Raw genomic sequence first — 17,454 nt, 5'->3', positions numbered from 1 at the left:
TTCATTCATTCATTCATTCATAGTCTTTACACTGGAGGCCTTTCCTGACCAAATCAGCTCGTTATTATTATTATTATTATTATTATTATTATTATTATTATTATTGCTATTATTTTGTTATTATTATTATTATAAGCATTATTATCATTATTATTATTATTATTATTATTATTGGCATAACATGTGCGTCTACTAAGCTCGTTCGTATCCTGTTAAGCTTTATTGTGAAAGAGTAAAGGGAAGTCGAATGTATTGAGTCGCGCTTAGAATAGGCGACACTAGTATCCTTGCAAAGGTATGTAGCTGCAGCAATATTTCTTTTAGGGATGGATGTCTGACTCAATGAAGATGACAGAACTGCACTTTCTCTTCTTCGACAACTCCGTGAGTATTTTTTTTCCATTGCCACTCTGGAATCATCATCCAATAGAGCTACAAATGTACGTCCGCAGAGGGGAAAGCTAAGCTAGTGCGGACTGTGTCGCTAACATTTGTTACTTGAAACTGAGACTAGGGATAACGTTACCTTTATCTAGAGGTGGGTTGAAATTGGCCGAGGTTTGAGTTACGCTCGATGTTGTCATAATCTTCACGATCATCGCAGTTTCTAATCGTTATTATCCACAAATTCTAAATGTGTCCAAACAAGCTAACAGTCTGTAAAGCCAATGCTAGGTGGTTACGTTAAAAAGGAGTTCGGCAGCGACCTGGAATTCTTAGTCATAAATAAATATAGTGGAGAACTGTGACATTCCTAATGCTGTCGTACTGCTTCTGAGCGCGTTCGCATAATACACATGTACTTCTCGGATGATGTCATAGATAATGTCATGATGCACCACTGGAGCCTTGAAGTGCCACATGAGTTTGTTTCCGTTCATGTCATCAAGGAGTCTCTATTTTTAAAAATATAAAATACACAGCGTAGTATTGACATCATTCATGCTGTAGTAATGTTGTGTCTAATTTACTATTACCAGCATATTCTGTACCAGTGGTGTTTACTTTCCACTGCACAAAAAAAAATGTCAAGCGGGTTTGGGGGATTCAGGATTTTCATGGGTACCTCAGTAGTCGGTGCTCAGAGTACAGAATTACAAACCTCTAACAACTTGCCCAGATATCTACTTTTACCCCATTAAACCACTAAATGATGGACTATGAACTTTAGATGCATGTTTTGGTTGGTTAGCACTTGTCTTACAGTGCAGAGGTTGTGGGTTCAAATCTGGGATCTCGCCTTCCTTTAAGGATAATCCATACAGTTTAAAACAACAGCATTTCATTTTTATCTGCCATTTATACACCCACCCAATCATTGTCTTTACCCCTAATCCTAAAGGTCATAGCTAAAATGGAGCCTGTCCCATCTGACCGGGCAAGAGGTGGGCAGACCCTCGACTGGTTGAAGTTCAATCGCAGACAGCACATTGACAAGTAGAATATATTTTTGCAGCTATTTAGAGTCAATCAATTGTTGTTGTTTTTTTGGAATGTGGGAGAAAGCTGCTTTGGTTTCTTGACAAAAAGGTCCACAATTTTTAAATATTACCTGTATTTATTTTTTATTTGTACTATATTATACATATTTTTTTACCAATGAATGAAAATGCACTGCCCTTGATGTTCAGGTTTTTTTTCTTTCCTCCCCCACAGATGATGAACAGCATGATGACCTCTTCTATTTCCAAGTGGCCGGAAAACACAACAGCTCAAATATAGTTCTTATCAGACCAGAGTGTTGACAATTAACTTTTGTACCTATTAAGACTCACAATTGCAATTTTTATACAGTCTGTTGGATGATCAATTGTTTCCGAAAAAGCCCACTTTGCACCTTTTTGATTATATCAGTTTCTGACTAATTGAAAAATGTTTTCGGCGTTGAAAAAACTGGTGGGGTCTGAGCCGGGCCAGTTCAGGGACAAGAACATTCCTGCTGGCCTACAGTCCATGAACCAAAGTTTGCAAAGACGCTTCGCTAAAGGGGTCCAATATAATAGTAAGCTTTCAAACAAACAATTTCCAATTTTAAACAAACTCATATACTCACACTCTTCTTTTTTGTTACATGCATAGCTTACTTCTCCGTGCAGTGCAAACACATTGAAAGAAAGTGTAGAATTCAAAATAAGTCACAGGCAGATTTTTTTATTTAAAGGTGTTGTGTAAATTTGCTTTTCAAATACTCAATTAAAATATAAGCAAATTGGGATTAATATTTAAACTGCTAATGTGTTTGTTTTTTTTTTCCAATTCATTTTACTCAAGTGAAAATCGTCATCCGCGGCGATCGGAACACTGGAAAGAGTACTTTATGGTATCGACTGCAAGGCAAGAAGTTTGTGGAAGAGTACATCCCCACTCAGGAGATTCAAGCCACGAGCATTCATTGGAACTACAAAAGTGGGTGGTTTTTAACATCTTTAAAAGTCTAGTCAATGCTCAGTGTGTCTGTGTTTTTCTAATGTTTCGCTCATGTAAACATATTTACATGTACTGTTGCCTTTTTATTCATTCCAGTGGCTCCATATCAAGGTAAACTAGTTCGATTTAGCCCAAGTTTGGTAACCGTTCGTTGTTGGCTTTGCTGTACTAGCCCTTGCTCTTCTTGTAGTGTTCTAAATAACAGAGCAGTCACTGAATCTGTGTGAGTGTATCGTCATAATCTCTGTGTTAGTATAAACTTCTTCTGCAAAACAACACTTAGATAATTAAACCTCCTCTCATGTTTCTCAGCTACTGATGATGTGGTCAAGGTCGAGGTGTGGGACGTGGTTGACAAAGGTAAGTGGTGGTGAAAAAGTGTATGGTGTATCGAGGTTTTTGCTAAGTCTGACCTCATCGCCACAGATCAAACTGCTGAATCTCATGACTTCATGCGTGGTTGTTGTTTTGTTTCCTGTCTTCACTCATTTCTTTTCTGAACCCCTCGCGCTCATCTCAGGCCAAAAATATCCTCTTCCTGAAGGTGTAGGTGAGCGCCATTCTAGTGTGTAGAATTTCAACACTTGTGTGCTGTTGGTATGCTACACCATCCTCCATTGTTATCTGAGAATTGATATTCTCAAGGTTTGCAGTTTGGCTACACCTTTATGTTTGGCTGTTTTCTTGCTGTGTTTACAATAGTAGCCGACATACTGACCAAGCTTACTGATAGTAGCGATATTGGATTACTATACTTGAAGCATAGCGTTTTGAGATGCATTGGTACACTGCAGTTCTGTAAGAAAAGAATGCGCTGCTCTGCTTGCTCCGCCCATGAACTCACCGAAAGCGAGAAGAGAACCCTACATTTGATGTAATCCATCTTATATCTTTCAGGCAAAGGCAAAAAGCGTGGAGACAATTTGAAAATGGAGAATGAGCCACAAGAGGTAATATTAATCACATGACTGTCATGTGTTAAGAACAAATAGCTTACTCATAGGATGTGGGTCAGTGATGGGGGGGGGTGTCTACCAGGCTGTTACCAAATCAAATTGATGTGGCAGTTCTTATGTATTTTCATTTCAACCTCAATACATTCATGTGTTGCAGTCAGATGAAGTAGCCCTTGACGCAGAGTTTCTAGATGTGTACAAGAATTGCAATGGAGTCATCATGATGTTTGACATTACCAAGCAATGGTAAGAATCGTCTGTGTCCTCACTTGAGGGTATACCAGAAGTTGACATAAGTGAAGTGTAATTAACTCCAGCTTCGACTTCACTTCTTCCTCTCTAAATTACTTAAGTGTAGGTTTCTACTAGATTTGTTTGGTCTGCGATTTTAAAATTGACTTTTACTGAGAGCTGTCCACAATATGTTTTCAGGACATTTAACTACATCTTAAGGGAACTTCCCAAAGTTCCCACTCATGTACCAGTCTGTGTGCTCGGAAACCACAGAGACATGGGTGAGCACCGGGTCATCCTCCCTGATGATATAAGAGAGCTAATTGCTGGACTAAACAGGTAAATGTCATCTCAGACCAAATGCTGTTTCCCTAACACAAGACAATCACCTCAATCGAGAAAGGTCAATTGTAAGAGTCTTTAGAAACAACAATCTGCTAAACTAAACACACCTCATTCAATGAGTTTTCATGTTTAATTTATTTATTTTCAGGACAATTTACATTGTAGATTCTCAAAGAACATGTGGAGTTATGTACTTCTCAACCAAAAAGATGAAATAACTGAAATTATGTTTTGTATCTTCGTTTCTTTAAAATAGCCCTTTGCCCTGATTACTGCTTTGCATTCTCCCAAAAAGCTTTAAGAGATATTTCTTATCATATTATGATGAAACTTATAGCACGTCCGCCTCACAGTTAGGACGGTGCGGGTTCGATTCCACCTCCGGCCCTCCCTGTGTAGAGTTTGCATGTTCTCCCCGGGGGCGCGTGGGTTTTTTCCGGGCACTCCGGTTTCCTCCCACGTCCCAAAAACATGTTTGGTACGCCAATTGAGCACTCCAAATTATCCCTAGATGTGAGTGCGAGTGCAAATGGTTGTTTGTCTCTGTGTGCCCTGCGATTGGCTGGCAACCGGTTCAGGGTGTCCCCCGCCTACTGCCCGATGACGGCTGGGATAGGCTCCAGCACACCCGCGACCCCCGTGGGAACTAAGTGGTTCAGAAAATGGATTGATGGATGGATGGATGGATGGATGGATGGATGGATGGATGGATGGATGGATGGATGATGAAACTTATGTTTACAATGCCAATCGCCCACCAAAACCAATTCTAAAATTTGTGCGTGAACTCAATTATTAAAACTACATTTGTATTAATAAAATATGTTTAATGTAGCTACTTAAAAATTCACATTTTCATGTAGTGCATTCATCATAAAAAAATCTTAATTTACATTTAGTTTGATTCAGGGAGCAGCAAATGCTACTTATTATGTCTGTGTAGATTCTCAATTTTATTTCTGTGACCATACTCACCAATACAGAAAGAATTAACTGCCTTATCTTGGCAAGGGGCAGGATAGTCCATTGTTTTAGGAGAAACGCATTAATTTTCATTTCTTCATTTCCCGCCTCATTTCTTAACATTTTAATCAGGCACTGCATGGCCACCCCAACCCTGGGTGCAAACCCCATTCTGTAAAAAATGCGTCACCTGTGTTGGTTTCCTCTCGTGTTGTCTCTGCCACGACTAGTGGCACTTGTCTTTGTCCTTATTTTTCTGTAATTTATCCATTTTTACATTGCACTTGTTTTTTGTATTCTTGCACTCTTGTACACTGCTGTGACAAGAACATTTCCCCACTGTGGGATAAATAAAGTTCTATCAATCATTCGATCGATCAATCAATAAAAATAAAGATGAAACAATTTCCATGTACAATTAAGATATATTTCAATTCAGCTGTAGGGTAGCACATACCACAAGACTTACCTCGCAAAGCATAAAAAAAATTACAAGCATTTAATTGATCAAGAAAATTGATCCTTTTGGCTTTTACGCTGAGAAAGCACCATTTTTTTTTCCATTGAGGAAAGACTTGCATTGACTTTGAAGGCATGTTCAAGGGGATTCGGAAAGCGCACAATATCGTAATGCCAGAGTTGCGTGCTCCCAGTGCTTCCCAGTCTTATAAATGTACATCACATGCAACTATAGTGTTTACATGAGTATTACAGTAGATAGCATGAAATCTAGTGTATGTCTGGCTTGTAAGATTTGTCTCCTTGCTAAATTGGAGATCCCACATCAGGAAGTGGGTTGATTAAACTTCTGATTGTGGTGCAAATTCACAACCTTTTGGCCGAACATAATGCATCAACAGTTGCAGCACAACATACGCAATACCAGTGGTTCTTAACCTTGTTGGAGGTACCAAACCCCACTAGTTTCATATGCACATTCACCGAACCCCTCTTTAGTGAATTTTTTTTTTTTTTTCAAATTCATGACACCGATGTTTTTTACTGGTGCACAAAATGAGCTGTGCTTGAACATCACCTTGTTCAAAGAACAAAACCAACACAATGCATGAACTCGTAACAAATTACATACCTGCAAATCAGTGTGACTTTTGCTGTTGCCTTTGTGAGACCAGTTCAGATATGCGTCATCACAAATTTACACGATACTCCACAGTGGAGGCTCTGCCGAACCCCGGAGACCGACTCACCGAACCCCTAGGGTTCGATCGAACCCAGGTTAAGAACCACTGCGCTATACACGCTTCATGCTTGTCTCGATGGAAGCAGAACATTAGTCTTCTGTGTTACCGGATTTTTATTTCGTGTTGGATTTGCTTTGCATTCAAACAAATCGAAAGTACCAACAAATCGTTATGTTACCTTAGATTAATTATTATTTTAGTTTTGAGGCCCACTTGACCTCAGATCTGGCTGAACTACTACATGGTTGGTTTGAGAAGCCTTCGTGTCCATGGGTAATTCCAGTCATTTTAGGTTGAATTGCCTCCTAGTGGCAAAAAACACACTTGGAATTCTATTAGAGAAATAGATTGATACTCTTCTTAAATATTGAGTGTTTATGATTTGCACAGTGATCAATTATTATACATTGCCAAATGAAAAACTCTAATATAATGAAATTTGTTGTCCATTTAAAAGTTTGAAAGCTCTAAATTCAACTTGAAAGCATTGTGTTTCATATAATATCATGAAATCTGTTGTCTATTTAAGAGTTTGAAAGCTCTAAATATAACTTGAAAGCATTGTGTTTTACAGACCAATGGGATCATCCTACATCCACTATGCTGAATCATCTATGAAGAATGGCTTTGGCCTCAAATACTTGCACAGATTCTTTAACATCCCCTTCCTACAACTGCAGGTCATCTTTTTCCCTCACTTGCTATTATTAATATGAACGATTAACGATTTTGTTGCAGATTCTAATCTTTGTGATTTTGTGTATGCAGAGAGAGACCCTTCTGAGGCAACTGGAGACCAACCAGTTGGACATGGATGCCACCCTAGAAGAGCTTTGTGTGCAGCAGGAGACAGAAGATCAAAATTATGAAATGTACAATCCCTCTTCTTGTGTTATGATTTTGTTGATAACGTCATTGTTGTAATGTATTTCAATTTCTATAGCTTCCTGGAGAACTTAGAGTCTCGCAATAAGGGCTATGGCTCACCCGGTCCAGCCAATGGTCAGAGTCCGTCCTCAGGCTCCCAGTCCCCCATTGTTCCTCCGAGTGGGGCCTCCACGGGAAGCTCCAGCCCAAGCACACCTCAACCCCCAATCCCTTCCCAGCCACTCCCACAGTCGCCTTCTGTGACATCTTCTTCGGTCCCAGCTCTCGCTGCAGCTGTTGGCAGAGCAGCCTCGCCTTCCGCCGAGTTAAAGACTTCAGCGCAATCACCAGAGCACCTTCAGTCCTCCATTGCGCCAGTATCAGCCCCCCAGAAACGCAGCTTCATGTCTCGATGGTTTGGGTCATCATCGCCTGTCCCTGAAGCTTCTGTTAGTGCAGCAGGTACGACTCTATACCTTAACCCTGAATTGGTTTCTTTTTTGCATTTTACATCTGTGCAGTGTTCAAAAGTAGTAGAATTACTTCACATAAAATTACTTGACATGGTAGAAGACTCACTCTTTGAAGAAACTCTTTATTCAGTCGTATTTACCGTAATTTTCAGATTATAAATCGCTCCAGAGTACAAGTCGCACCAGCCATAAAATGCACAATAAAGTGAAAAAAAACCTACATATAAGTTGCACCAGAGTATAAGTCGCACTTTTGGGGCAAATTTATTTGTCAAAATCCAACACCAAAAACAGACATGAACCAGCCACAACCGGCTAAACGATATGGTATGCTAACGTGACATATACACAGAGGAGGAGCTGAGAACGGGCCTGACGTAATTATTAGAGTTATTCAAGTAAGTATTACATAAATAACACTTTTATCAAACCATCTGTGTCACTCCAATTCATTAAATCCATCGATCGTGCTTTATGTAAACAATGCCGCGTATGCGCCGCATATGTTGACGTCGGACCCGTTGTAAGTTGCATTTCAAATTATTCCACAGACCCATATAACGATATATAACGTATATTTCAAATAACTATCATATTACAACATTATCAAACCATCTGTGTCACTCCAAATCAATAAATCCATTGATCAAATTCCTCGTTCTTTATGTCAACAACGCCGCCGTCCCCAGACAGCCACCCGGCCGAGCGCTGGCCCCCGACTTCCATCCACGGAGGTGAAAGAGAGCACCCCCAGTCGAGAAGGCCCGGGTGCGCGTAAAAGCCATAATAGTTTTTCAAACCTTCTGTGTCACTCCAAATCATTAAATCCTTCAAACTCTTCGTCCTCCGTGTCACTTACAAACAAAGCCGCTAATGATGCCGGTAGTACGTGGGTCCCTTCGTCATCTTCGTCATCCCGTGATCGAATCCTTTGCCCTTTATGTAAACAACCGCCGTGCGGCACGGGTGACATCACTCGCAGTTCAAATGACAGTAATCCATTGCTACATTGCGGTTCGTTTATCGCGGTTTCACTACATCGCGGATTTTTGAATTCTGAAAATTTGTGAAAAAATCACATATGTCGCTCCTGAGTATAAGTCGCCCCCCCCCCCCAAACTATGACAAAAAAACGCAACTTATAGTCCGAAAATTACGGTAGTTTTAAATCCAAATTTAATATTTAGACATTTCTTGAATGAAAAGCTTAAATAACATATATATGAACACTAGAAATATAATACTGAAACTGCCACTTAGATGTCTCATTAGAGTAAGTTGAAAATTAGAAAATGCTACTTTTTATGCTATTTTTTAATTGACCAATTTTGCATGTGTGCACATCGTGTATGTGGACTAACTATGCAAAACGTTAATGTGACCTATAACATCTACAATCCACTTGAAAATGAAAAGAAATCTTTCAGAGTAGAATTCAAAATAAAAACCAAGTGTGCACACCTTTTTTTTTCTTTTTTTTTTTTTTAAATAAAAACAAGTGGGCATTGGGTTTTGTTCATAATTAAGCAATTATGTTCAAGCCCATGGTAAAAACGACTCAACACACACACACACACACACGCCACTATTTAAAAATACACCCGATTGACCCTATACCAAGTTCAGATACTTTATTAGTTGCTAGTGTTGGAAAAGCATTTGGTAGCTTTCTCAATCTTGCCGTCCACCTCTGTGCATTCTACCTAACCAATTATCTTATCTTTTTTTATTGATTTTTAGAGGGATGTACTGTTCACGATAATGACCCTCATGATGACTGTCTTCGCTTTTTCCATGGTATAGTTAATGCCTTGGAAATTCATTTGTTCCATTCTCCCAATTTATACTTTTGAACAAAGAAATCACTGTGATGCTGTGAAAGCTTTCACTTACAAAACGTTAATCAGAGCACTGTGGTTCAACTGCACATAACATATTATTATAAAGAAAATGTGGTTGTTGATTTCCCTTTACAATGGTGGTAGGTGTGTTCTGACTCCCTATTAACATGTGGTTATTTGTGAACACAGCCACCTCCTCAGTTAATAGGGTGTGCACCTAACCACATTGTCAGTTGTTAATATTTACTTCCCCAATCAAAAGTGTTTTTTTTCCAACTTGAGTTGTACAGGTTTGGTCATGTGTATGGTGGAAAAAGTTTTGTAACTATTTATTTTATTGTGTAATTGGTTTTATATCACCAAAAAAAATGGCATTTGTAAAAGGGTGTGTGGGCTTTATGTATTAATTAAGTAGAGGGCAGTCACAAGTCCTAGCCTGAGCTGTTGAGAAATTCAAAGACTGCAAAATACTTGTCGTACTTGCGGGTATTAAAATGTCTCTGTTTCATTGCCATGTTTAGTGTAGGAAGATTGCAACACAGTTGCACTGCAATTGAACACAAACATAAACAAGAAGAAAATATTGTAACTATTATCGTGACTACCGTAATTTTCGAACTATTAGTCGCTCCGGAGTATAAGTCGCACCACCTTTAAAATGCACAATAACGTGAAAAAAAACGTATATAAATCGCTCCGGAGTATAAGTCGCACTTTTGGGGCAAATGTATTTGTCAAAATCCAACACCAAAAACAGACACGAACCAGCAACAACAGGCTAAACGATACGGTATGCTAACGTGACATACACAAACGAGAGGCTGAGAACGGGCCTAACGTAACATTCAGAGTTATTCAAATGATTATTACATAAATAACACGTTTTTCAAACCATCTGTGTCACTCCAAATCATAAAATACATCGATCATCGATCGTGTAAACAATGCCGCGTACGCGCTCCGCCGGACTCGTGATTTGCATGTCTAATTATTCCACAGACCCATATAACGATATATAAAGTATATTTCAAATAACTATCATATAGCAACAATATTACCAAACCATCTGTCACTCCAAATCATAAAATACATCGATCATCGATCGTGTAAACAATGCCGCGTACGCGCGCCGTCGGACTCGTGATTTGCATGTCTAATTATTCCACAGACCCATATAACAATATACAAAGTATATTTCAAATAACTATCATATAGCAACAATATTACCAAACCATCTGTCACCCCAAATCATAAAATCCATCAATCATTGATCGTGTAAACAATGCCGCGTACGCGCGCCGTCGGACTCGTGATTTGCATGTCTAATGATTCCACAGACCCATATAACGATATATAAAATATATTTCAAATAACTATCATATAGCAACAATATTACCAAACCATCCGTCACTCTAAATCATAAAATACATCGATCATCGATTGTGTAAACAATGTCACGTACACGCGCCGTCGGACTCGTGATTTGCATGTCTGGCGTGATGTGTGCTCGCATGCTGTCCATCACAAGCAAAGCTTGCATCCTAAATTGCATTGCTGCTGTTTTTTTTTTTCTTTTTTTTCTTTTTCTTTTTTTTTACATCACCACACTAAATTCTCTTCACCAGACCTGTGCTTTTTAAAAACTAAAAAAAACAGCGCTTTCCCCTCCCAGTTGTTGCGTCACGGCCAATGGTGAAATTTAAATCACCCTCGTTCAGTTTAGTTTGAAAATAACCATATTTCTTTTTCAGTTGTTTTTTTTTTTGTTTTGTTTATTTGTTTCATGAACTTGAATATTGTGCTTTAAAGTGTGTATTGCTTTATTCGTTTTTTCAGTGTATTAAAAATAATATGTGAGGTGATCAACTGTACTAGTAAGTAATGTGTTAATGATCAAGTAATTTTTTTTGAAAAAACCCCACATATAAGTCGCTCTTGAGTATAAGTCGCCCCCCCACCCAAACTATAAAAAAAAACGCGACTTATAGTCCGAAAATTACGGTACTAGTGAGATGCAATGTTTTCCTCAGAGGACGTACCTGCACCAGTGTGTCCTACTGTAGTACAAAGCGTGGATGACTTTGTGCCAGACGACAGACTGGACAAGAGTTTCCTCGAGGACAGTTTGCCCTCAAAGACAAAGGTGCCTCAGCCAGCTGCAGCAGTGGACAGTGACAGGTGGGCACTTACTTTAACTTCTGGGGGGAATATTGCGGTAGTTGTGATGGAATGTTTGCACAATGATTTATATCAATATCTCTTAGTGTTATTACTGTTTTCTTTTATCTCAATTATTTCTGTATCTGAAAAAAATCATTATTTCAAAAAATTGCAACATTGCATTTTTATTTAGCGATGTCCTTCAGTACACCCACACCATTTAGGGGTGATGAGCTGTAACCTAACAACCTGCTTTTGTTTTGACTAACACTGCTTGAGGGTATTATAATTTTCTGTATAGATGCCTGAATAGGATGCAGATTGTTTAAAGAACTACACACACAACTACATTCAATTGAATAGACGTACTACACGATGTGTATTTATTTTTTCATTATCTATCCTAGTGATTTTGAAGACAGAGGAAACCCCATGGTGTCTGGTTTCCAGGACGAGCTTGATCCAGATGACACAGAGCCCAGTCTTCCACAGCCTAAAACGCTGCCTCCCAGTAAAGATATCATTCTGACCAGTGATGAGGATGACCAAACACTAATAGCCCCTTCTGTCAAAAACCACCATGACCTGGACAGTGAACTTGAACTAAAAACGTAAGTCTTGACACATCACCAAACATGTTGACTGGACTAATGCATGGTATGACAAAGTTATCTTACTTTTTGCCTGTAACTACCGTATTTTCCGGACTATAAGTCGCTCCGGAGTACAAGTCGCACCAGCCATAAAATGCATAATAAAGAAGAAAAAATCATATATAAGTCGCACCTGAGTACAAGTCGCAATATTTTATTTGACAAAATCCAACACAGAGAACAGACATGAGTAGGCAACAACAGGCTAAACAATACAGTATGCTAACGTTACGGAAACAAACGAGGAACTGAGAATGTGCCTGGTGTAACATATTAACGGTTATTAAAATAACTATACATAAATAACACGTTTATCAAACCATCTGTGTCACTTCAAATCATTAGATCCATCAAAATCGTTGTCTTCTGTCGAAACAACGCTGCTGCTGACTCCAGACTGCGGCGCTGATGTCGGGCTCATCATCAGTTGCGGTTCCAGTTATTCCACAGGCCTATATAATTATATATAAGCTATATATCAAATCACTATAACATAAATAGCAGTTTTATCAAACCATCCGTGTCACTCCAAATAATTAAATCCATCTAAATCTTTGTCCTCCGTGTCACTTATAAACAACACCGCTGCTGACTCCGGAAGTACATGCGGCGCTGAGGTCAGACTCATTGTCAGTGGCGACTCCAATTATTTCACAAGCCTAGTGCGCCTTCATGCGGTTTAAAGTGAAAATAACGTGTGAAGTGATCAACTATATTATCGTAAGTAAGGAATGTGTTATAATGTTTTAATAATTTCACGTATAAGTCGCTCCTGATTATAAATTGCACCCCCGGCCAAACTATGAAAAAATAACTGCGACTTTGAGTCTGGAAATTACGGTATATTTGCCATAAATATAAGTGCTGGAAGTCTTTTTGTATTTGGCAATGAAAAATTCATTCTACACACGAGTTCAACGTAAAAAAGTATGAAAGTGTATGTCACATTCAGTCAGAGGTTAATTATAAATGCTGCTTTTTAGGCTAAGAGGTACAGTCTTTTCAAATCAATAAACTTTTTCAGATAGTACAAATCACATGATTTATACAAGTGGAGAGCAGCAAAGTGCAACATACAACTCATAAGAATTCTTCCCCAAGGCATTATTTCAAATGTTTGAGAAACGGGGTGTCACGTTTCAGAGTTCACAGTTCAGTTTCACAGTTCAGAGGTAGCAGGTCCAACGTTTGAGAAACGGGGTGCCCACGCCCCCTCGCTCGTGCCTGCGAAGGTTTTCTCCAGTTACACTTCCGCCCACACCCTAAAACATGCATGGAAGGCCGATTGATCACTCCAAATTGCCCGTAGGTGTGAGTGCGAGTGCAGATAGTTGTTTGTCTCTGTGTGCCCTGCGATTGACTGGCAATCAATTCAGGGTGTCCTCCGCCCACTGCCTGCAGACTCCTGGGATAGGCTCCGACACACCTGCGATCCCTATGGGGACAAGCAGTACAGAAAATGGATGAATTGATGTTCAAGAAATCCAAGGAAGATATAATGACGTTATCAAGTATTGGTAAATCTCTCTCTTTCAGCTGCATCAGCAAACCAAAGGTGGCATCTAAAGCGTTGGAGCCCAGGAACCAATCTGCTGCTCCCATCTTCCTCACGTTGACTCCAACACAAGAACAGCCCACCCAGCAGCATGGAAAAAAGAAAGGAGTCTTACCTATTGCTGGTGACTCTGACACTGACCCTGAGGGCCCTGTGGCCCAACAGATGCTCTCTTTTGTTATGGATGACCCTGACTTTGAGTCTGATGCATCAGACACACCAAAAATAGCAAAGGTAAAGTATAACAGACTTACCAGTATATTATAGATTGTAAAAAACTTGTTTACAAGCACCCGATGTCTTCACAGATCTTTTTATTGATGAGTAGGACAAAATTATTCTTGAGTAGGACAAAATGATTTCAAAAAATGATTTACAGCTATGAAAAGTGCTGATGAATGGGGTAAAAATTATGAACCCAAGCTTCTGTAGTCAAGGATGTATATGCCTGTCACATATTTACTTGTCGTTCCCAATGAAATCCTCTGTCGCCCATACCCATAGTCCTACTGTTGTCATCCTCAGAGTACATTCCTTGCCAGGGATGATCTATCTGACCTTTCAGATGATAACGTCCCGTCAGCCAAGGTGCCAAAACCTGTGAACCCCACTGTGATCTCCTTTAAACAAAAGGATGTTTCTGATCTTTTTGGTCTTGGCATCCAAGAAGAACCTTCAGCAACCAAAGAGAGCAGTGAGGAGCACGAAGGCAAGATCATGGATATTGTACTTTTTTGTTGTTACCACAACTCCCGCAGCCTCATTGTTTATGTATCAACAGACTGTTGGTTTGTTATACTAGTTTGAAAAAAAAAAAAAAGGTTGAATAGCTCCATCCCCGTTGTGACAAGGTGACATTTCTGTTAAATTAAATTAAAGTAGGATAGACATCCTTGCCCTTATGAGGATATAGCCGTTCAGGTGATAGACAGACAGACGGATGGATGATAGAAATTAAATGAACTGCAGTGTTCAGCTTCACCGTTTACAGCAAAAATGTAACTGAAAGGGCAAGCCTAGAAAGTGGTATACATATTACGGATAAGCTGGTTTCAGGACCCTTCACAGCTTTTGCCAAGTGAAACACATAAAATGTGTATCTGTTGGTGTGAGATGATCATTTGTCAATGGATACTATCCTTGCACATCACGCAACTAATGTTTTTATTTTCTTTGTTTTTAGAGAAAGAAAGCAAACACTCTTCCAAAGACAAGAAGAAAAAGAAGAAAAAAAGCAAAGAGGTTAAGTTTTGCAAAATCACACAAAAGGTTGCTAGCGCTTTAGTTTGATTAAATGATTCAATAATCCTGCTCCATTTTCAGGAAGATGAAAAGAGTAAGAAGAAACATAAACACAAGAAAAAGGAAAAAGACGAAGCTGTTGATGATAAAGAGAAAAAAAAGAAGAAATCGAGGACCAAGAAAACAGAAATGGATGAGTTGGAAGACTTTCTAGGAGGCGGGTTGAGTTCCACCAAAAGAGAAGATGGAGATTATGAAGAACTTTAGAATATTATCTTCTATTATTAAAGTGAACTTCAGAATAACCGTGGCAAAGAGTTGAGATCACTACCCGGTTGCCCGACTTGTATGTGCACAAAGTTGTATCCCAAGCCATACAAAATGCAATACATGAGGCTACCAACAACCACCAAGTAAAATCTCAGACACTCTGGACTTGACCTTGTTTGTTCTACTAGTCTGATTGGGGTTTCCTTGACTGCACTTACAGGGTGTCTTTCATTCTATTCAACTAGAAACAACAAGGAGACTACAAAATGACCTTCGGTATAGCTGTATTTTTTTTTTTTTTGTGATTAAACATTTGTGACGATTTGATACTCCTCAAGAAATCCATCTCCGGTAGTTAGTCTCGATAATTAGGACAACCAAGACCATTCTGTCTCAATCTTGGTGTGGTTGGAATAATGTTTGCCAGCATGCTCCAAGTAACAAATGCCTCCCTTTTTGTCTCTGTACTTGTGCTATGACGTGTCACACCACATTTTTTCCTCTCCACGTTTACAACTGTAAAGTTAATTCATACAACAATCTTCTTTCCACCATTGAGTAGCATTTTACAGACTACCAACATTGGAGTTTTTCTTCAGGGTTTTTTTTTTTTTTTTTTTAACAGCAGCACCTTTCATGAAAGTTATTCCAGCTGGTCTTTGTCATGCCACTCTATGCATGGGAAGTTGGAAATATATGTGCATTCTACTAATTTTGATGGTTATATGTACATAACTGACCTAAAACAAATAACCTTAAAAAAAGATACAATCATCAGTCTGTTTTGTATCTCATTGAAACAGCTGTTTAGATTTTAAATGATATCCAGGTCAAGAGGTTTATTGTAGCCTGAATCAAAGGTCAGACCAGCACATTTTATTTGTCACAACTTTAAGTATTAGCTTATGTCTTTCATCTAATTAATGATTTCCATGCATGAGTACATACACTCTTGTCTACAGAATGTTCTTATGTCGACACCATGGTGGACCAACAGATTTAGTTGCCCTAATTCTAAAATTGGCTTGTTGTGGCTGTAGCAAAACTGCAGCTGCCTGATCTATTGAAGCATCTTGCAGAAGAATCATCACTCTACTTAAAGCTTTTCTTGCAAGCATTGTACACATGTAAATTCTGTTTTCTTTTAATGCCTTATCAGAGGTTACAATGACTGGTGTGCCGCTATGAACCATTTTAAGTGTTCTTAAATTCATCTTAGATCTGCGATCAGAATTGCACCTTTGCAGCTGAAATTCATTTATAACAGTTTTAAGATTGCAGTGACCTGCTATTTACTAGGCTTCATCCTTTGGTTTGTGTCCTTTCGTGTTTATCTGTCTCTGCATGTTGCAACATTTCCATTTCTAATGATCTTGGTAACTTGTTACGGTCTTGTTTTACTACAAGGTGACATGGTTGTGTTAGTATACATTTTGGTGAAAACTCCAAAACAATGCAGCTTTTCATATCTCTGTTTACATTGCAATGTTTTTCTCCTGTTAAATTGTTTTATTTCCACTTGTTTTAAGGAATCATAGAATGTCATGCCTGTATGTTTCAGACCAGATTGATTGCATCTGATGGAATTTTACTGTATCATCTTAAGACTGCGTGTCTGACATGACTGTCTTTCAAAAAAGTGGAGTACTAGAAAAATTCTTTGTTTCCACCTCCTCTCCCACACTCCAAGTTTACATTCTATTGGTTTATTAAGTGTGTTTAAAACTCCACAGCTGAAACAAAACATCATTGGTTATGTTTTTTTTCCTTCTATGATTAAAAGAGGATTAATGCGGAACGCAGTTTCAAGGAAGCATGAAGCCTGTATGTACAGCAAGAAAATAATTTATTATGAAAATAATATATGACAAGTGTCACTGATTTTCTATCAAGTTGTTGTAGGCTGGAAAAATGCGAGATGATTTCATATAACGAGTAATATTTTGTAGAACTGACGTGCACTTTGAAACAGGTTTTGTTCCCCAAGTATGAGGTTTCTTCCAAATTTAAATACAGTGCAACTTAGAAAAAAAGAATCTCATAATTTTTCCCTACTTCTTAATGACATGTTCCATCTTTACACTGTGTGAGTTTGACAGTGTTGTCCAATAAATGCAAACATATTTCTGAATATTCTGCCTTTTTTTTATGGTTTGATGCGACTGAAAAAAAAAAACCCTGGAAGTTGTGGATAGTTACCAGGGAAAGACCACTGTGCTATCTAAGCCTAAACTGGGTGCTACTCTGCAATGCACTGACAAATAAA

The 17,454-nt window shown here is 38.7% G+C and overlaps 1 protein-coding gene across 3 annotated transcripts; it reads left to right on the top strand.

Annotated features, from left to right (window-relative positions):
* The first annotated feature begins 232 nt into the window (after positions 1 to 232).
* On the top strand, positions 233 to 17,319 carry rabl6b (RAB, member RAS oncogene family-like 6b). 3 transcript variants are annotated; one of them, XM_085910186.1, is made up of 18 exons: positions 233 to 384; positions 1,657 to 2,002; positions 2,272 to 2,406; positions 2,740 to 2,787; positions 2,948 to 2,977; positions 3,325 to 3,377; positions 3,541 to 3,629; positions 3,816 to 3,956; positions 6,702 to 6,807; positions 6,896 to 6,999; positions 7,071 to 7,456; positions 9,208 to 9,264; positions 11,339 to 11,486; positions 11,876 to 12,079; positions 13,658 to 13,910; positions 14,202 to 14,385; positions 14,860 to 14,918; positions 15,000 to 17,319. In XM_085910186.1, the coding sequence occupies exons 2-18, from the start codon at positions 1,873 to 1,875 to the stop codon at positions 15,183 to 15,185; spliced, it is 2,313 nt and encodes a 770-aa protein (XP_085766312.1). In that variant the 5' UTR covers positions 233 to 384; positions 1,657 to 1,872; the 3' UTR covers positions 15,186 to 17,319. The 3 variants fall into 3 exon arrangements, with proteins under 3 accessions (XP_085766312.1, XP_085766313.1, XP_085766314.1); XM_085910187.1 differs by lacking the exon at positions 2,948 to 2,977; XM_085910188.1 differs by lacking the exon at positions 9,208 to 9,264.
* Positions 17,320 to 17,454: the final 135 nt, after the last annotated feature.

This window comes from Syngnathus leptorhynchus, chromosome 4 (genome assembly GCF_054491065.1).
Source record: "Syngnathus leptorhynchus isolate UIUO chromosome 4, UIUO_Slep, whole genome shotgun sequence".
Classification (NCBI taxonomy): domain Eukaryota; kingdom Metazoa; phylum Chordata; class Actinopteri; order Syngnathiformes; family Syngnathidae; genus Syngnathus; species Syngnathus leptorhynchus.
The sequence above is the reverse complement of the archived record's forward strand: the minus strand, read 5'-3'. Positions and strand labels throughout refer to the sequence as shown.